The sequence below is a fragment of the Trichosurus vulpecula genome, chromosome 6, assembly GCF_011100635.1.
Source record: "Trichosurus vulpecula isolate mTriVul1 chromosome 6, mTriVul1.pri, whole genome shotgun sequence".
Classification (NCBI taxonomy): domain Eukaryota; kingdom Metazoa; phylum Chordata; class Mammalia; order Diprotodontia; family Phalangeridae; genus Trichosurus; species Trichosurus vulpecula.
This window is the reverse complement of record NC_050578.1, coordinates 228,994,836-229,016,446: the sequence shown is the minus strand read 5'-3', so window position 1 is coordinate 229,016,446 and position 21,611 is coordinate 228,994,836. Positions and strand designations below refer to the sequence as shown.

General features: G+C 41.6%; 1 protein-coding gene across 1 annotated transcript; it reads left to right on the top strand.

The window, feature by feature from the left end:
• Nucleotides 1-5,913: 5,913 nt before the first annotated feature.
• Nucleotides 5,914-19,814, top strand: LOC118854923. Its single transcript, XM_036765105.1, has 4 exons — nt 5,914-5,947; nt 7,508-7,820; nt 8,155-8,284; nt 16,976-19,814. The coding sequence occupies exons 1-4, from the start codon at nt 5,914-5,916 to the stop codon at nt 18,461-18,463; spliced, it is 1,965 nt and encodes a 654-aa protein (XP_036621000.1). The 3' UTR covers nt 18,464-19,814.
• Nucleotides 19,815-21,611: the final 1,797 nt, after the last annotated feature.

Sequence of the window (21,611 nt, the reverse complement as noted above, 5' to 3'; positions counted from 1 at the left end):
AGAAGTCCTAAAATCAGTGTGTGTGTGTGTGTGTGTGTGTGTGTGTGTGTGTGTGTGTGTGAGATGCCATGTTTTCGCTTTCTTCCCTTCTATCCTTTGCCTAATAAATAGCTTGATTTGTCCTGGCATGGTGATATTTCCCTTGGCTCAGATCCTATCACATGAAGAGTGCCACCTAGACCAATATTCTTGTTCCATCTCTGATTATAGTCTCTGCTTTTCTGCCAAGATGCCAGAGCAGGGCATTTCTAATCTTCAGGCTGTTTTTTTTAAAATAAGATTTCTATTAAAGCTTGGTTGCCCCTAGATCTATGTGTTGGCCACACCCAGAGGGCAGAGGGCTTATTTCCATGTGCTTCTATATGGGCAACTACATTCATCTTATTCTACCCTCTTATATCTGAATAGGCTACTTTCACTAAGTTTCTTCTCAAGTAAGGTGATCGATGCCTCACCTCAGCTCTGAGGTATCTTCCTAACATCCTTAAAATGATATTGCGCCTTCCTTTCCCTAGGAATAATGTCCTACTTATAAGCTTTCCTGAGTTGCCATCATTGTCCTCCAGTTTATTCCCATCAGGCGCTAAGAAATAAATTGATGGCACTGTCAGTGATTTATGCCCTGAGAGTCCATCCCCTGATCCCTATTCCAGATGGAACTTAGTTCCAAGTACTGCACCTTGTATATAACAGATGCTCAATAAAAATTCACTGATTTGGTTTACTTCCTAGGGAATTAAATCAAATCAAATCAGGGTCACTGTTCTACTACCAGCTTGATGTATGGCATCTGAGAAGGTCAGTGCAGAGAGTCATAGCATGTTACGATTGGAAGGGACGTTAGAAATCAATTGCTTCATTTTGTAGATGAGGAAACTGAGGCTTAGGGTAAGGAAGGCCCCTTTGAGGTCATGTAGCCCAATCCTTTCATGTTATTTTATTTTTTGTTTTATTTATGTTTTTTTTGTTTTCACATCATGGTCATTTCTTCATATAATTATCTTTCCCAGTCTTCTTCTCATCCCCACAGTGAAAACTTCCCTTGTAACTAAGAAAGACAGCTAAGCAAAACCAACCAACAAAATCAGTGCATGACAATGTATGCAACCTTTCATACCCACAACCCTCCACCTTCCCAAGGAAAGGAGGTCACTGTATCTGTTCATCTAGTCTCCAGAGCCAAGATTGGTCATTCAAGTTACACAGCTTTTGGCTTCCTTTTAGCGTTCATTTCATTTGCACTGTTGTAGTTATTATATATTATAGATATTATTTTCTAGGCTCCTCTGCCTCAGTTCATGTGAATCTTTCTATTTTTTCCGAATTCCTCATATTTGTCATTTTTATCATGTAATAATATTCTACTACACTAATACCACAATTTGTTCAGCCATTCCTCTAACTGGTGGGCACTCACTTAATTTTTAGGGTTTTTTGCTCTTACAGAAAGTGCTACTATCTTTTTAGTATGAATGAAACTTTTCTTTTTCTACCTGACTTCCTTAGGGTCCATCTGACAGCAGCAGGATATCTGAATCAAGAGTTCTGAACAGCTGTGATTTTTCTTACATAAATTATAAATTGTTTTCCAGATTAATTGGAATAATTCACACTTATACTATGAGTACATTAACATGCTTTTCTTCCCATAGCCCTTAGAATATTGAGCATTTCCATCTTTGCCAGTTTGCTGGGTGCAAAGTCAAGCATCAAGTGTATCTCTGTTATTTGGAACAGTCTTTCATATGGTTGTTGATGGCATATATTTCTTCTTTTGAAAACTGTCTGTACATATGCTTTTACCACTTGCCTATTGTGATAGTTTTATATAATTGTGTTAATTCTCAGACTTTTTTTTAAAGCTATGGTAGCATCAGAGATTTAGAGCTAGAAGAGACTTCAGAACTCTGTTCTCTTTTTCAATCTGCACTCCATCAGTCTGCTGACCCTAAGAAATAGTAATTGGCCTTGGCAAGATTGTAGGGTATGTCTGAACATGCTGAAACTAGTTCCAGTTGGCTAACCACATGGTTTGGAGGACTCTTTCTCTGTTGGCTATGTGCATAGAAATGTTGGTGTCTTCCAAAAGGCCCAAGTCAACTTTGGCCATCTCTTAACTGTGCTCAGTTACTCTTATCAAGGCACTCTTTGAAAGAATATGCTATTACAATGTTAGGTCTTGGGGCCGTCTTCTCCTTTGAGGTTATATGCTTTCTGAGAAATGGGTCTTGGTCCTTAGCTTATTTGTTTGTTCTTTTTCCAGCCTAGTTGAAGAGGGTGGATTCTTCAGCTCTTGAGGTTTCAAAGGTTGGGATTTTGAACCGCAGGAATCCAGGAGTAAGAATATGGGTCAAGTTTTGCAGCCAGTATAGCAGCAAGGTGGTTCAGTGGATAGAGTGCACTGGGGCTGGAGTCAGGAAGACCTGAGTTCAAATCTGGCCTCATACACTTACCAGCTGTGTGACCCTGGGCAAGTCACTTAACCTCTATATGCCTTAATTCACTGGAGAAGGAAATGGCTAACCATTCCAGTATCTTTGCCAAGAAAACTCCATAATGGGGGTCACGAAGAATTGAACACAACTGAATAACCATAGCAGCAATGTCTCAGGGAACAAAGAATGATCTTAGGGAGTGACTTTTGTGATTCCAGCCCAGTGGAAGGACCCACCTAACAGTCATGCTGTATCTGGACATGAACTTGGTGGGACTAGTGTTATATAGGACCTGAGCTAGGTTTTGAGCCTATTCTCTTCCTCCCACCCAAGTGACATAGGGGAGAGTATGTCCCAGAGGTATTGAGAAAAGTGTTTTTGAAATAATAGGAAGTTAAATGGCACAATGGATAAAGTGCTGGACTTGAAGTCAGGAAGACCTGAGTTCAAATCCTACCTTGGACACTTCCTAGCTAGAAGATATGGGGGATATGGTGTGTTCAAGGAGGACTAGCATCTCTGGTGTGAGGGCTTGTCTAGCCCTTTTCAGGGCTGCTCATCCTTCTTTGGTGTTTACCTGGCATCTAACCCTCACCTGTGGCTCCAAGCATGTGCAGCTCTACAGCATGTGCAGTGGCCACATCCCAGTAAAACCATCTTAGTAGATGGGCTAAATCAAGTTGAGGGTAACCAACAGGCCTCAGACCTGTAGGTAAATCAGGGGGATGTATTCCCCAAGCATGTGAAGACTCCCACCCCTCCAACCCCCAAAGGGTGGATGAGAACTGTTTGTTGCAATGGCCATGAAGGCAGCTGAAACAGGTGCAGTGGAGTTGTCAGAGCTTGATCGGGCATCAAAGATGACAAAAGTCCCGGGTCATCTCCAATCATCGTGACTTTTGTCTTGCCACTGGACTTTGATGACTCTCAGAGAGAGAGTGAGGCTGATGACTTTATGCAGCTCTATCTCACTTAAGCCTAATTCACCCAGGAGTCAAGACATCACCCTGTGATGTCATTGGTCCACTTCAAAAATGAAGGACAAATGATCAAAAGCTAGGATCAGTTTTCAGAGGAAGTAATCAAAGCTATCTATAGTCATATGAAAAAATACTTTAACTCACTACTGATTGGGGAAATGCAAATTAAAACAATTCTGAGGTATTACACCTCATACGAATTAGACTGGTTAATAGGACAGAAAAGGTAAATGACAGACGTTGGAAGGGATGTGGGAAAAATGCGACATTAATGCACTCTTGGTAGAGTTGTGAACTGATTCAATCATTCTGTAGAGCAATTTGGAACTATACCCAAAGGGCTATAAAACTTGGATACCCTTTGACTTATCAATACTACTGCTAGGTCTGTATCACAAAAGAGATGAAAAACAAAAAAGGAAAAGGACCGATATGTACAAAAATATTTATAGCAGCTCATTTCTGTGGGCAAAGAATTAGAAACTGAGGGAATGCCCATCAACTGGGGAATGGCTGAAGAAGTTGTGGTATGTGATTATGATGCAATGCTACTGTACTATAAGAAATGCTGAGTAGGATGCTCTCAGATAAACCTGGAAAGACTTGCCTGGACTGATGCAAAGTGAAATGCACTGTATACAAAGTGAGAGGATCAGCTGTGAATGACTTAGCTGTTCTCAGCAACACAACAATCCAAGACAGCTCTGAAGGATTTATGATGAAAAATGCTATCCATCCCCAGAGAAAGAACTGATGGTGTCTGAATACAAATTGAAGCATGCAATTTTTAAACTCTATCTTTCTTGAGTTTTTTTTGTCTTTTCTTTCACAACATGACTATTATGGATATGTTTTGCATAAATACACATGTATAACCTATATTGAACTGCTTGCCTTCTCAATGGAGGTGGGGGGTATGAAGAGAGGGAAGGAGGAAGAGAATTTGAAACTCAAAGTTTTATAAATGAATGGTTAAAATTATTTTTACATGTAACTGGGGGTAAATAAATCAATCAAAATTTGAAAAAATGAATGACACACAACTAGTTGAATGACTCTGGGCAAGTCACTGTTTGCTCGTCTGTAAAATGAGGATCATAGTAGCACCTAATTTCCAGGGTTGTTGTGAGGGTCAAATGAGAGAGTATTTGTAAAGTACTCCGCAAAACTTAAAGCACTATATAAATGCGAGCCATTCTCATCGGTAAAAGCTAGTAAATGTGAAGCAGTCAAATGGAAATGGGGTCAGTCCAAGAGTCATTTCATTTGGAGAGAATTCAAGGCACAGTTGAGACATCCAGCTGGGAGCAGAGACGCACATTCTCCAGGCAGACTTAGACATGGAGTGACAGGCAGTTGAGGCAGGCAGCAGCATTAAGGAGCATGATTCTCAGCAGCAGAGAAGAGAAACTACGATGAGAACCAGATCTAGCAGCTGAGAGTTGAGCTGTGGGAAGGGACAGATTCTGGGAGCTTTGTGGAAGCAACTTGTGCAGCAGAGATGCCACACCAATAGCGAGCAGTGTGAGGACTCCACTGGGAGAGAAAGGACATTGTGGCCACACCAGAGGTGGGAAATGCTTCAGTCACCCATGTTCCCTATTTGTATGTTCGGTCATTTTTCAGTCGTGTCCAACTCTTTGTGACCCCATTTGGGGTTTTCTTGGCAGAGATACTGGAGTGGTTTGCCGTTTCCTTCTCCAACTCATTTTACAGATGAGAAAACTGAGGTAAACAGGGTTAAGTGACTTGCCCAGGGTCACACAGCTAGTAAGTGTCTGAGTCCAGATTTGAACTCAGGGAGATGAGTCTTCCTGACTCCAGGCTGTGCACTATGGCACCACCTAGCTGCCCATGTGTATGCCTGTGCTTCCTTATGTACGCCTCACTACTATTGCTCTCTTTGTGCCTACTCTTTCCCATGAGCACCATGCACATATGTGGAAGAATAGGCTTAAGGGTAAAATGTTTCGTCGCTACTGCTCTAATTATGCCATTTTAGTGAGTCCCATTGCTTTGAGCTAATTGTACCTACTAGCTGACTGCTATTGGGAGACACACCAGGAGTTATAGTTTAGGAATGCATACACATAGGATATTTTAGCATTTGGAGGTATTCTCTCCCCTCCTTCACCCCCATCCAACCCATAAATCACACCTGATGGAGGTATCCCAGACGGGTTGTCACATTTTGGTCCTCTGATATGTTCCTCCTCATTCCTCACATGGCTGCACCACCTTGGGATTCCTCTGACTGATTTCTTCACCATGCCCTTTCTCCTTTACCATGCGTCTTTTCCTCCCTCCCCACCCCATCAACATTTCAGCTCCCTTTTGTGTGTTGTGTTCTTCTTTTAGATTGTAAGCTCCTTTAGGCCAGAAATTCTCTTTCTGTATCTATATCCCTAGCACTTAGTACAGTGCCTGACACAGAGTAGGTACTTAATAAATGTTTAGCGATTGATCAATTTGAATTATATTTTTCTTCTGTGCTTCTGATGGCAGCACCAAGTGGCAAAACTGGCAACGGAAGTACGTGTAAATTTGGTCATCCTGCCTAATAGCCTCTGTTTGTGGTATAGTGCAAAGAACACTGGGCATCAAATTTGAATTCTGTTCCTGGCACGGACACTGGTACCAACTGTGGGAAAGCTACCTAACCTTCATGTCTACTTGCCTACACAAATGCAGGATAATTATAATATTTCTTTTTCAGAGGGAGTTTGTGAGGATACAACTAGATAAAATCTGTGAAAATGGGTTGAGTTCTCAAGAAGGAAGGCATCACACCAATCTAAGGTGTCATTATTATTTCCCAGCCCCCTTATTCTCTGACTCCCAAACATATCAGTCCTGAAATCTGGTGAGATCCTAAGCTCCAAGGTATAAACCTGCACCTTTGATTTTCTAGCCTCAGTGGGTCTAACCTGCCATAACAAGCTGCATAGGGGGAATCTTGGGCACTTACTTAGCCCTCATATTAGAGGTCACATATACTTCAACCTTAGAAAAAAAAGTTGCATTGATGCTTTTTGTTTTTATATCACATTTATTTCTGAAGGTATTTCCTTTCCCTTCTTCCTCCTCTTCACCATCTGCCCTGAAATTGACGCTTTCCCTGTAACAAAAAAGTTAAGCAAAAACATCTGAAATAGTGACCACATAGGAAACCATTACTGGATTTTCAATTACTGAGAGTTCAGCTTTATTTTAATTTATATTGCTGTGGTCTAAATCAATCTTTTTTTTTTCTTCCACTGTTCAGACACCAGCCAGGTTAGTGAAGTGTAGGATTCTTAAGTTTAAAGGATAGTAAATTAGTCTTAATTTTTTTCTTTTCTATACTTGTCCCTAAGGATGTGGAATGTGCTAAGTGCTGACATGAACACACCTTCAAAAGTATATCCCCTAAAGACAAGATTTTTCTTTATGATGGCCCAGTGGATGGAGCCCTGGCCGGGAGTCAGGAAGACCTGAGTTCAAATCCAGCCTCAGACACTTACTAGCTCTGTGACTCTGGGCAAATCACTTTGTCTCGGTTTGTTTCAGTTTCCGTTGTTTTAACTTGGATATTCTTACTTGTCGGGGGGATGTCTGTGGTTGAAGGGATCCCTTCGTGGAGCAAGTTGGACTACTTCCGGTCTCTAATGTGCCTTCAATCTTGCGATTCTAGGAAGTAATCCTAGCTAGTGGGTACCCTGTGTGAGCTGCCTTGACCACTGACACTTGGTGGGTGTGTGATTCTGGGCTGGTGACTTAGCCTCTCTGAGGTTCAGCTGCCTCATCTGTAAACGGGAGATAAATACACTGTGTAAAGGGGCTATGTTTTGCTGGTGTCTCATTTGGTGGTTTCCCAGCTCCGTTTGGTGGAGCTCTTGGCGTTGCCCCCATGGGGGTCGAGTAGTGCACCCCCACCCCGCTTCCCCCGTAAAGCAGACAGCACAAGTCGCGGTTTGCAGCGGATTGGGTTTGGTTTGGCTTTCTAAGCGCCGCTAGTGGCCAGGCAGTGGAACGCCAGGGCCAGGGGGTAGGTGGGAGCTCGTGGGCCAGGGCGAGCGGGGCAAGTGCCCCGGTGTCCACGCACCCCCCCAGCCGCGGCCCCTGCGCCTTTCAAAAGTCGCCTGGCCGCGCGCCCCGCTGCCTCCGTGGGGCTCCCTGCTCGCCCGCGCGCCAGCTCGTCCAGTTCCCTCTTTGTCCCCCCGGCCTGTCCCCGAAGGGTGAAGGAGCCTAGCTGCGGCAGCTCAGGGAGGGCGCCTCGGGCCGCCCCGGAGCCTCGCCGGAGGGCTGCTCGGCCCGAGCCAGGGGCACCTCCCCTTTGGGCTCCTGCTGGGGCTCCGCAGCCCAGACACAGGTCCGGGAGAGGCCGCAAGGCAGCTCCACTGACACCCCCTCAGCGCCCCCAAAGGTGAAATGCGGGGCTTGGAGCCGGCGGGGGCGGGAAAGGCAAGGAGCCTTGGGTCACCCCGTCCGGCGGTGGGAGCCCTGGGTCACACCGTCCGACGGTGGGGGCCCCGGGTCACAAGACCTACGGTGGGGGCCCCTGAGTCACACCGCCCGACGGTGGGTCTCCGGGTCACACCGGTCACACAACCCGACAGAGGGGGCCCGGGTCACAAGGACAGACGGTGGGGTGAATGTGGGGTCGGGCCAGTAGGAGGCAGGGAACGAGCTGGGCTGGGGGCGAGGGGTACCCCCTGAGGCGGCTGCTAAGTAGTCCATGGGTCTTGTTCTCTTGTCAGGGAAGCCCAGCTCTACGCCCACTCCCCTTTCCCTGTAATGGCTCAGAGGAATCGAAAACCGAAGAAGAAGCTGAAATGCTGCCCGTGCCTCTCCTCCCCCGGGCCAGATGAGGATGGGGCTGGAGAGAAGGTGAGAAACCGCCCACTGTGAAAAACCCGTGGGCACTATTGGAAGGAGAGAAGATTTGGGCTTTCTTTTGGAGAAAGGGAAAGGGACATCTACATCCACTATGATTTAAGTCTGAGAGAAAGCTAAAAGAAAGGGAATTAGGATTAGCCAGATTCCATAGAATGGGCTTTTAAATATCCATTCCTTTACTCCCTCCCTCACTCATCATGTGGGACACTGTAGGAACTGTGAGGGATTAGAAGAGCACCGCATTTCCTGTCCCCACTGAGCTCTTCGTCTAGCTGGGGAGACCAGGTGAGGACGCAGCTATCTTTAATACACGGTAGATTAAGAAAGTGGGGGAAGGGAATTCTGGACTGTCTTTCCATGTTTGCTTTAGCATGAGTTCTGACTCGATGTCTGTCACTAAACTCACTGTGTGACGTTAGGTTCCTACTTGTATGGGGTAAATCCCATAACCTCCATGGGCCTCCGTTTCCTCATCTATAAAGTGAGGGGAATTGGACTAGCTCTCAGGGAGGGGAACCTTCGGCCTCAAGGCCCCATGTGGCCCTCTAGGTGGTCACGTGGGGCCCTCTGAATCCAAACTTCACAGAACAAATCCCCTTAATAAAGGATTTGTTCTGTAAAACTTGGACTCAGTCAAAAGGACCTGGAAGGCCACTTGTGGCCTTGAGGTGGAAGGTTCCCCACCCCTGATGGCCTCTGAGGTCCCCTTTAGCTTTAGATCTATCATCCCATGAACCTGTTTTTTCTTTTCTGGAAATCAGTTTTCTCATTTGTGAAATTTCTTTGGTTTAGAGTCTGGACAGTAGGTGATGCTCTATAAACAACTTGAACATTCTACGATTCTATGGTCAAGTCAAGAAGGAAAATGCATAATTTCATCCCCAAACCATTTTGATGACCTTATAAGTAGGAGGTGACCAGCCCCCCCTCCCCCGCCCCCCACCATTTTTGACCTTCATTGGTAAATGGTAGTCCTGAGTTGGGTGTGAAAGATCCCACCTGCTATGTAGTTGATCACTTTGTGTTACAGAGTTGCCTGGGGCATTAGAACAGTAAGTGTCCTAGTGCCCCACATACCCATTAAGTATTAGAGACAGGATTTTAATGTAAGTCTTCCTGACTTCCAGCCAGACCCACTGTCCACTATACTTGTCTCCTTTAGTAGAAAATATTTAATGTTAACTCTATTTTAGTAGGAGTCAGAAGATGTATAATGATGTTTTGCATGGATGCCCAGGTAAAAAATAGATTAATGTTCAAAATCTTGCATCTTGTAGATGAAATTGCTGGTAATTTCTTCTTTGTGCTATTAAGATTATGTTGGATTCAACAAATATGTAATGACCAGTGCTAAGCAGGCATTTTCCCCCTTCTCTATCTTCCTAGACATGATGTACACTGGGTAGAAGAGAGTAGATGCCAATGAGAAGGTAGCTTAAGCACGGGTTCAGAGCTCACCCCATTTTAGCAGAAGACATGCCTGGTTTTCCTTTCCCAGAGTAGTATCCAACCCTGTTCTTCCTCAGTGTCAATGCTTGGTCAATTCCACAAACATCTCATAGGATCAAAGCAATAACAGTTAATAGGAAACTTGGAAGATCATTCAATCCAACCCTTTCATTTTACAAATGTGGAAACTGCGGCCTGGAGACAGATTGGATCTGATGCCTTTCCTTCAAACTCTTAAGGTTCTGAGATTCTGTGAAGTGAATGACTCAGGGTCACTCAGCTAGCAGCAAAGGTTCAAATCCAGACCTGAATACAGGCCTCCTTTCATTGCATTTTAAAACTTTCTCCCTATTTTTGAAATGAAAAGCGTTTTTTCTCCTTAGAGATTTTAGATTGAAATGGGGACAGAGTTTTTTTTGTTGTTATTTCTTAGGACAGAAGGGAGTAGTCTATTGTAATCAATAAGCATTTATTTATCACTTTTACTATATGCCAAACAGCCTAAAGTGAGGGAGATGATTCATCTTTCGGTGTTTAAATCTGGTCTCAGATACTTCCTAGCTGCGTGACCTTGGGCAAGTCACTTAACCCTGTTTGCCTCCATGTCCTCAACTGTAAAATATGCTGGAGAAGGAAGTGGCAAACTACTCTAGTGTCTTGGTCAAGAAAACCCCAAATGGGGTCCTGAAGAGTCAGACATGACTGAAACTACTGACAAATAACCAAAAACTCTGTGCCAAGCAGTGGGGATACAAAGAAAGACGAAAAACACAGCCCCTGTTCAAGGAGGTTAAAACAGTAATGGGTAAGACAACATGCAAATAACTAGACACATACACATATGTAAGTGTATACATAGTTATATATGCATATGTGTAAAGAGAAATAGATAGGCAGATAGATTAAATAGGATAGATAGACATAGATATATGCTGGATACAGAGAAAATAGAAGATTGAATAAAAGGGAGGTGATGTTAGCGTCTAGGAGTACTGGGAAAGGTCTCCTACAAAAGGTGGACTCTGAGCTGAGCCTTTTAGGAAGCCAGCGAAACTAAGAGGCTGAGATCATACAATTCAGCCCCCTCTGGAATGCAGAATGGCCATTATAAAGACTCAAGTGGGGTGAGGTAAGATGAGGGAATGGAGTGTTTTCCCTGAAACCGCAGCATACCTACTTATAAGGTCAGACCAGAAGGTTAACCTCTTTTAGTTACTTTACTTAGAAGTGAGAAGACCAATAAAGGCTTTTCCTCTGTTCTCTTGAGGAGGATGAGGGTCTGTTGCAGCTGCTGGAGGCCTGTTCCTGAGTCGAGCTGTGGGCAAAGGATCACATGTACTGGCTCCCCTGGCTTCTTCAACTGCAGCTGTAGGGCTGGAAGTCTGCCAGGCCTGAATACAGGTCTGCCCCCTCTAAACTTGCCCCAGATTTCCCCAGCCCCCCTACAGAAAACAGCTAGAGAAACAAAACTACAACACTTTAGTTTCCCCTGTCCCAGGAATGCTAGGTACTGGGAATAGAGATCAGACTCAACACATGTTAGGGCGGGAAGGGGTCTTAGAGAACATCTGGTCTGACTTAGTCATTAGACAGAGGAGGGAACTGAGTCCCTGAGAGGTTGTTTTGCCTAAAGTTGCTCAGCCAGCTAGTGTGGGCAATCTATACTCCCATAGAACTATTGAAAAAAGAGATCTTACTGATCACTAGCTCAACCCCCTCATTTTAAATGTGGGCAAACCAAGGCTTAGAACAGGAAAGCCATTAGCCCGGCATTTGCAGAGGTGATTAGTGGCTGAGGTAGAACTGGGACCCAGGTCTCCTGATGCCAGGTCCCAGCCTCTTTCCACTGTACTAGGTTTCATCAGATTCTTCCCTGGAATCCCTGGACCTATTTCTGTTAGGAAAAAAGATGTAACGGCAGACAATTACCTGCAAGAAACCTCACTATCTTCTGCCTATGTTAGTCATTGATTATGTGTGTGTTTAGCCAATGCTAAGGCCCAGGAGAGCTTGGTCAAAATTCTGACTGAAAAGATGCCATCAAAGTGATGAGAGCTATCTCTGGGATTTGTGTCAATCCTGGTTTCAGAGTAGAGAGTTAAAATAGATAGGGTAATATAGGACAGATGAGATAGTAGAAAAGGCACGAGATGTGGAATCAGATGCCCTGGGTTTGAATCCAGCTACTTAGAGTCAAATCTAAATGAAAATCTGTGACTTTTCAAGTCAAGGCCACAAGCATTAGAGATACAAATAGAATCAAAAAAGGCAGTCCCTGCCCTCGAGCTTATAATGGGGTAAATCAATACATAAAAAGAAGCTAAAAATCAGGGGGGAGCCATAATGAACAAAGCCATTCAACCTTTCTGCCTCAATTTCCTCATTTGTAAAATGTGGGGGGTCGACAAGTGATCTTTAGAGTCTCTTCTGGTTCTAAAAACAATCCTGATGCACAGTGTGTATTAGCAAAATTAAAAAACATGATTTTTGGTACAATCACAGTGTTTACAAACAAAAATAGCATTTAAAAAAATCAAAGTTTTCAAAATTTTAAAGCAAAAATGGGGTGAACAGAAAAACCCCTTCAAAATTCTGCCTTAACATAACTAAAGAGGAAAATGAAAGTTTTTGTAAAGAATCTTCCAAGCTGAACAATCCCATCCAATACTGTTCCCATCTAGCCTCATTGAACATAGGCTATTTCATATAAAACTTATCTCTTGTCCCTTTAGACATGAAGCTTTTTCTGATCCTTCTAGCTTCCATTTTGTATCTATCTTGTTCAATTACATAACATCTTTTTCCTAATAGAAACAGATCCAGTGTTTGCAGGGAAGAGTCTGAGAAAAGCTGGTACAGTGGAAAGAGGCCTGGACCTGGTGTCAGGGGACCTGGGTCCTAATTCTAGCTCAGCCACTAATCACCTTTGCAAACGCTGGGCTAATGGCTTTCCTGTTCTAAGCCTTGGTTTGCCCACATTTGAAATGAGGGAGTTGAACATTGTTATTTTCCATATGGGGGGGGTTTCTTGAAGGCAGGGACTGTTCCATTTTCAGTTTCCGTATCCCCAGCACCTAACAAGCACATTGCAGACTAAAAACTCATTGATCCATTAGCTTGTTTAGAGCAAAAATGTCAAATTCACATTGCCCTTTGCCTACAGAACTCCAAAACTCCATAGTGTGGCCAGAATCGGATTAAAATGTAATTGGGAAATGTTAGACAAAATAAACAAAAATACAATATAACATAGGTCACATTAATTTGTGGATTTCTAAGTTAGTATGGGGCCCATAGGGAACTGGTCTCATTTGAGTTTGATGGTTCAGAGTATTGTTGGATTTAGAATACACTTAATCTGAAAATTTGTTATTTGGAACCATCCACAGTAGATATTCAAAAATGCATTTTGATAAATTTTTCTGTAAGAGCTCCACTGGATTCCCTTCAAGGGACTGGACTAGGCTATGCCGGCCCTGAGTTTTGGCTGCCTCTAGCCCTCCAGAGTCTGAGGATTGGGGGCAAGTAGGGCCACGGAAGCAGCTGGGATCATTGCTTTTATGTAAGTAGAGGGACAGGAGAAGATGAGTACAGCTGGCATTAGCCTTAGACCTGGGGACCTGAGTTCAAGGAAACATGGTTGATGAAGACTCAAATGGAGGAGGTGTGTGTGTGTGTGTGTGTGTGTGTGTGTGTGTGTGTGTGTGTGTGTTGTACAGAGTGCTGCACTTAGATTCAGGGAGACTTTGGTGTAAGCCCTGTCTCTGCCATTTACTACTTGGTGACTCTAGGCAAGTTACCTAACCACTCTGAGTCCTCAGGCAACTCCTTAGAATCCATGGCTAAGGGAATTGTCAATGCTGTAGCATCAGCATGGTAAGAATAGGAAAAACTGTAAAACTTTAATTTGCCTGCATTTAAGTCATACTGACCACAATGATTTTTGTTGTATTTCATATTATTTGCATATAACAGCACTAATTATCGCATGGTATTAAGCACGTCAGATTAAATTTATTTTAAGTTTTTTAAAAAAAAATTAAAACACTCAACTCTCTGATCATGTTAGTTGACTTGACTTGAATCCTGTCTACACTCAGCCACCATCGTCTGGTGCTCCGGTAGCTGGGTTATTTGTTTATGATTTTATGTGAGTAGGGGAAACATAGTCCCATTCCTGAGGAAGTTCAGGTTCTCCTGTCCAAGTCAGTCACTGATAACAGGTTGTGTTTGCCCTTCGTTTTTGAAGAGGACCGTGGCATCAGGGAAATGATGACACGACTTGCAGTTGACTTTGATTTGAGCGAGGGAGGGCTGTGCAAGGTCAATAGCCTCACTTTCTCCTCCAGAGCCATCTGGATCCAGTGACCAGATGTTCATCAGGATGACTAGAGATGGCCCAGGATGCAAAGGAAGAGAAACCCTGGCCCTTTTAGGCTAAGAAGGCCTTTTCACATACTCACCTAGAGTGAGGTAACAATGTGGACCAGAATATACAAAATAACAGTAATAGAACAGAGATTATGATAAATGCACATTTATAACCTTGAGAAAGCAAAGTGCCAAATTTAAAATGAGGTTTCAGATAGTTTGCATTCATTACTCAAATCTATGAAATCTATTGGAGTCAGAGAACATGGGTTCTAATCCCCACTCTGCAATTTACTAGCTGTGTGACCCTGGGCAAACCACTTCAACCTAGGTCCTTGGTGTCCTAAAAAGGGGATTGGACTCAGTGACCTTGTCTAGATTTAAATTCTTATGACTTGTATAGTGGATGGACCTGGACGAGGAGTCAGGAAGACCTGAGCTAAGAGTCATCCTCAGACACTTACTAGTTATTCGACCATGGGCAAATCATTTAACTTTTGCCTTTTGTAGAATGGGGATGATAATAATAGGGGTAAAAATATTTATTTTATAAAATTTTATAAATATATTATATATATATTTTATAAATATACATTACCTTACAGGGTTATAAGGATGAAATGGTAATTATAAAAGGCTTCTGTTACTTTTCCCTTGGATCTGTTCACTTCTGCACCATTATGATTTCTTTGTCCTAATGTGTTTGAGAGCTCTTTCCAGGCATGCCCTTGTTTGGGGAGTGACAGGGGGTGGAGGAGAGGAAAAGAAATTGGGCAGGTAACTTTTGCCTCGCCTACACTAGTACCCCTATAATAATAGGGGTAATAATATTTATTTTATAAAAATTTATAAATATATTACATATATTTATAAATATATATTACCTTACAGGGTTATGAGGATGAAATAATATTTATAAAGGCCTCTTTAGGCACACCTTAAAGTACTATGTAAATGCTAGTTACTGTTATCGGTATTATTATTAGACATTTGGGCATGTATTGTCCGCAAGCTTAGTGCATGTTTAGTACATGTTTAGGTGCTAGAAGTTTACTTCAAATGACTGATGTGCTTCTCCGCTTATCCTGTCTTTCAGTTGTTGCTTGATCAGTTTTGTTCAGTTTTAATTGAAACATTTTGACAAGTGGGTCTTTAACCAATCTCACCGTCTGGTGTTTTTCCATCACCCAGCTTTGCCTTACATAATGTGACTGGAAGGAACCATTTTTCAAGTACCAGTCAGACTTCGCTGAAATTACATTCCAACTGCATCCAGCTCACTACTTAACATATTTTCACAATTACTGTCTTTGTCAGCGTTGTATGTGAAAGCACCTCAAAAACCATAAATCACTATACAAATATGAAGGATCGGTGCTACCTCTAATACGGCGGGGGCTCTTCAGAAAACAAGTTTGGTGAATCAACCGCTGATGTGTTAGGAAGAGAACAGTAATTTTGTTGGTAGTACACTAATTTGGGCATGGATAATAAGACTATGAAAGCAATCAATTTTAACTATTGGTAGCTTGCAGTATTATTCTGAGCTAAATAATGTTGCTGCTTTTAGAAATGAAGTTTCATCTGCCTTTGAAACTTTTATCTATTCAAGTGACTAAGAAATCTGATTAATGATTAATTCCTGTATTGGAAATTCTTTTTCAGTGTGTGTTTAAAAATTGGACTTTACAACATTCTGTTTGCCTGGTGACTATGTATAAGGACATTTACTTCCTCAAAAGTGATAATGATGGAATAGAGTTAGGTACGCTATCTCTAAATTGCACTTTCCGATAAGATAGAAACTAGCCTATTCTGGGGCCATTTTATATTAGTAGTGACTTCCCCTTCTAATCTCTCCAATTGGACTGAGCTTCCTACTTTCCTTTCAGTACCCACCAATACACAGGGAAAAGTAGAATCACTGGGAAAAGAGATGAGACATTGCTCTTGGTACCTAGACTTGAATGGGCAAATTCTAAACTAATTCCAAGAGGCTGACTGCAAATAGGTCTTAGTTTTTCAGTGAGTTTTTTTAAATTAAAATATGCCCATGATTGTCGCTTAGTGATGACTGCCTACCTGAATTGATGTAAGTAGTTAGGTCATCTGACTAGCATCTGGCTACACCCATTGCTTATTCCTTTTGGGATATTGCTTTAGTGAAAGAAGATGAATGCTAGTCTTTCTCAGCTGTGTGACTTCTGTTACTTTTCCCTTGGATCTGCTCATTTCTGCACCATTGTGATTTCTTTGTCCTAATGTGTTTGAGAGCTCTTTCCAGGCATGCCCTTGTTTGGGGAGTGACAGCAGGTGGAGGAGAGGAAAAGAAATTGGGCAGGTAACTTTTGCCTAGCCTACACTAGTACCCAACTTCCCACTAATCTACATGGGGAAGGAGTGTCTTCCTTGTAGAAGAGCAACCACTTTACACTGTTGCCACATGTACCAAAGTACATATTCTACTGCCATCATAGAATTCATTTTCTTTATTTTGCTCTTCATAATGTACCAGTTTAATGTTACAAATTTACTTTTTGAACAGCAATGTTAATATTCACATAGGCTTTTGGTTTGCGCATTAGTACCATGTTCTTGTTTATATCTTGAAATCTTTCTTTACTGGCTTTGTTATCTGCCTTATCTGGTTTAGTATGGAGCCTGGCATATATTAGTTACTTAATAAATGCTTGCTGATTGATCGGCTGACTCTGGTCTTCTCAATAAGATATTGAGCTCCTTGAGGTCAGCGACCATAGCACCTAGCACCTAGATTATGCATGCATGTGTGACAGTTAGTGCACACTTAACCAATAAGTGAATTAAACTTAACCTCTCTCTCTCTTTTAATATTATTTCAAGTGCATTCCTTCAGAATCAGATGAAGAAGCAAAACTTCTTGGCCACTTCGAAAACTCTGATGACAACAAGGAAAATTTCAGTACCGTTTATTATCAAATAAAAGAAAAAGCTAGAAAACACAAGAAAGAATGGAAGACTCCCATGAACAGTCAGAATATACAACTGTGTAAAGACAGAGAAGACACAATAGGTTTAGAGAACTATAGTCTGTCAAAGAATGCTTCAGACATTTCCAGTGCTTCAGCTTTTAAGAAAAATAAAAATTCTAAAAGCAAAAATCTTGGCAATGATATAAAAAGTGGTCTGGAGTATATCAAACCAACCAAAAATGATGGTTGTCAGAACCAAGCTTTTTCTCTTTCATCTCTGTCTTTGTCTGTTATGGAAAAGAAAGCAAAGGAGAAAAAAGCACTTTGGAAAAGCAATAGTCAAGACCAGCTGCCAGACAGAAATTTCAAAAGAGTTTGTAAATGCCCCAGACTACCAAAGAGGAATAAAAACAAGGCTAAAGCACTCTGTCAGCACTTACATGCCTTCCCGTCACAGCATCCTTACTTAAATGAGAGCGATGATGAACAGGTAGCCAGCATTTCTAGAGACAATGATGATGGTAAAGACTTGTGTAAATGTAAAGTTATTAATTCTGCGTTATGCTATTTTGAAGATGGCATCCTAACTGGTTTCAAGAAGCGTAGGAAACCACATAAGGGAATCTCTGTCAGGCAGGCAACAGGAGTTAAAACCCCTGAAACAAACAGGTGCCAAAATAGTCTCCAGCCTCTTTTGTCATCTAGTCCTATAGCTCAGGAACTTAAAACTTACAATTCAGAGGAGGAATTCTATACAGGAAGCCTGACAGAGAATAGGGATTCTGCAATGGTGAAGTCAAGTACTGAAGAAATATGCAGCAGTTTTGATCATAGCCAAGATATTTTTTTAACTCAGAGGTCTTTATTATCAAGGCATGTTTCCGATAGCCCCAGCAGTTCTTTGTCCTCACCTGCTCCTAAACGGGCCAAGAATGGAAGTAGGGAACTAAATGATAAACCCACTCATTCTCTAAATAATTTGCTACAGTTGTCTTCAAATGGAGAAACTCTTTTGAATGGAGCAACATTTCTAGAGAATAACAAGCTTTCTCAGGATAATTTAAAATGCTTTGAGAAAATCAGAAAATACTCAGGTACAAAAGAGAAGGCCAGTCAGACAGAAGATTTCTTTGGTTCCTCAGTATTAGCTACCTCTTTACTCTTCAGAAGAGAAGTAGATTTGTGTGAAAAGCCCCTGGACTTGACTTTGCCTGGAAGAAGCAGGTCTTGGGTTAACAGTGCTGAGAATGTTTCCTGTACCGTTTTGGCTGCTGGTGATGGAGTACACGCAATTCCCCAAAATCATTCTGAGACTGTATGTCCTACGGAAGATCAGACAATAGGTTCAGGGCTAGCAACTTTTATTCTTAGTGATGATGGAAGAGAAGTGTGCTTATAATCAGCTGAGAAAACCAGATGAGATAAAATACTTTCAGACAAAGCTTAATTCATCCTTTTTCTTTAAAACGAAAGGTGAACCAGATACCAACATTCCTAAGGAGGCTTTAGTAAAATTAAAGAACCAAGCAAAAAAAATATTCTATCTAGAAATTGAACAGAGATAGCAGACGCATAGTTCTAAAACATAGTTACATAATTTTCATGTTCCAGTAAAATATTTTGTATTCAAGAAAGATGGAATTTTTCTCATTTAATTGTAAGTGTATATTCTTCATAGGTTTAAGAAAATAGACTGGGGAGTTGGCAACTTAACTTCTTTGTGAGGTTAAAATGAAAATTTCAACCAATGTAGATATTTAAAACACAGGGGGAGCCAAAGGCTTCTCTACTGTTGACTTAGAGGGTACCATCTTAACATTAATCCTTTATCTTTCCAAGAAGTAAAAGTGATAATGCTTATTATGGCTATCTCTACAATACACTAAAAATGTGAAAAGTGGAAAAATTAAATCAGCTACCCAGTGTGGGCAAAACATTACAAAGACTTCGAGATCTTTTGGCAACAGGTAAACAACCTGTATATAGGTTTGCTTGCCACAAGCCATATATCATTAAGCCAGGCTTTTGCACGAGTAATCTCAGAGCACTGAGCTGCAGACATTAATTTTCAGTATCAAAAGCAGTGGGAGAAAAAAAATCTTTCCCTAAATTTTCACCTGTGCATTTAAGCGGGAGGGGTGTCATTTCTAGAAGAATGGTCATTTATGTAAGGCTAGCGGTCAGCCTGCTCAATTTTCTTTATTGTCCACAATTTAAGATGTTTAAGTGGTACTCTCTAGGCATTTAGGATGTCTATAGCTTCCATATCATATTTTCTAACTAGTAGATATAATAGTTATTGTAAGGATATATTGAGTAAGGAAAATGTTGGAGGTGATATGATTGTGTTTATTTTATAACGGAGTGCTGTTTGGGGGGGGGTCTAAAATAATTTTATATTGTATTGTGCTTTCAAATATTTCCTTTTTTTCTGAATTTTCAGCCATGAGCATTAGAAACAATTTGAGGTTTTCTCCATTATTCCTTTTCTAAGATAAAAATGGCTAATTAATTTCAATACCCCAATTTTTTTTTTAGTATGTATGACCTGTCTGACATGCGTATGTGTGTCTCTAAGTGTAGTTAGTAATTTCTTCATTGCATTTCACCAAGTGTTAAAAAGCTGGCTCCAAAGAATTAGTGATAGCTTTAGTTGACATTAGATTTGGAGAGAAAACTTGTGAAACAAAGTTATAAATGGTTTCTTGTTCTTTGACTTTATGTTGAAATAAAAATCCTTTGTGCACCTGCTTTTCTTTTTTTCTCTTTCTTTTTATGTACTTACCACCTGCCCTTTTCTTCTGTGGGAATATGTAAAAGATAGTAGGAGAAAGAACATTACCATATGTAAGCTCATTACCACATATAATGAATGTTTTACATAACAGTGTATAGGTGAGTGTGTGTGTATTTGTGTATACATCACATAAGCAGCAGCCGGAAAAAGTGCTAGTGTTGTCAGACTGCCATTCAATCCATCATACCGTTACAGTCTTGATATGCATGCTTGTCATTCATATCACATAGTAACAGCACCGACTGGAGCTTTCGTACAATTGGGTTTTCTTTTACTGAAGAAAATATCTTGCCTTCCTTCACTTAACATTGTACTCGCTAGATAGTATTTATTTGGTGGTGATGACTTCTTCTGTGGCTAGCAAAGCTTTAACCATTCAGAAATACTCAGGAGCTTACTAGTCTTGATTTTTGGGTTTTTTGGAGGCAATCAGGATCAAGTGATTTGCCCACAGGCACACAGCTAGTAAGTGTCTGAGGCTGGCGTTGAACTCAGGTCCTCCTGATTCTACCCAGCAGGTCACCTAGCTGCCCCTAGACCTGAGAATCCATGTAGGACATAGGAGTAAAAACTAAGATAGAAAAAAGTTTATTTAAAAATGTTTACAAAAGTTCCAGAAAATAGGTCACTTCCTGATGGATGTTGATCAGTTACAGTACTCCTTCTACTATCCTGCTAATGCAATCCTTTTCAGTTCTGTGCCTGTGCAATTTCTCTGTACTGGCATCTTTTTTTTTTCTTCTTCCCAGCTCTCCCGGACATGCCTTTTCATGGAGGGGAGAGAGAAGACAATGTCCTCAGAAACTGTCTTTGGGTTAATTATTCTCATAGGCATATTCTTATAGTGATTTCTCTAACTCAGTATGCTTCTCTTGTAACTTCAAAGACCCACCCGGACAAGTTAAGTATCTCCCCAGAGACCGCTACAACTTGAAGAACACACTAACCTGCCAAAATTGACTTGCCCTTCTGGGAAACCACAGGAAATCATGAAAAGCCTCATATACAAGGGGAAATGAGGAAATGAACCTGATAACCCTGAGGGTAATATAGCTTCTTTGGTTTCCTTCAATTTGCCAACCATGAAATAGATGATGTAACTATGTTTGCTCTGCGTCTTCAGAAACCATGTGGCTGGTTTTGAGAACCACCACATCCTCACTATTCGTGTTGAAAATTCTTATGCCGATATTTGGGATTTCTCTGCCCCAGGATCCAAGTGACTTTGGAAGAAAAGGTAAAGGAAAGTCAGAAGCCCTTTTCATGGAAAGCAAACATGTTCTTGTGCCTTTGCTCTGAGATGCTTTCTCAACACTGAGGCCAGAGGGAAAGCCAAATATTTATACATGCAGCTTCGGGGCTGAAATCTTGATAGGATTTTATCCTTGGTGCTCCTGTCTTCCTTCTCCCAAGTGTATTCAGTCAATATGTGTTTATTAAATGCCTATTATGTCCCAGGCACTGTGCTAAGTGCTAAGGATACAAAGACAGGCAAAAGATAATGCTGCTCTCAAGGAACTCATAGTCTAATGGAGATATCACACAAGCCACTATGTACAAACAAGCTATATCCAGGATAAATTTGAAGTCATCAATAGAGGCACTCGAACTGAGAAATCGGGAAATGATTCCTGTAGAAGAGGGTATTTTTATCTGGGGCTTGAAGGTGGGGAAGCCAGGAGGCAGAGGTGAGGAGGGAGAGTTTTTCAGGCATGGGGGATAGTCAGTGAAAATGCCTGGTCTGGAATTG

Excerpts from the sequence above, each read along its gene's own strand:
- LOC118854923 (XM_036765105.1), top strand. The coding sequence starts at position 5,914 with ATGGCAGCACCAAGTGGCAAAACTGGCAACGGAA. Across the intron at positions 5,948-7,507 it reads TGGCAAAACTGGCAACGGAA|CCGCGGCCCCTGCGCCTTTC; the intron begins GTACGTGTAAAT and ends GCACCCCCCCAG. Across the intron at positions 7,821-8,154 it reads CCCCCTCAGCGCCCCCAAAG|GGAAGCCCAGCTCTACGCCC; the intron begins GTGAAATGCGGG and ends TTCTCTTGTCAG.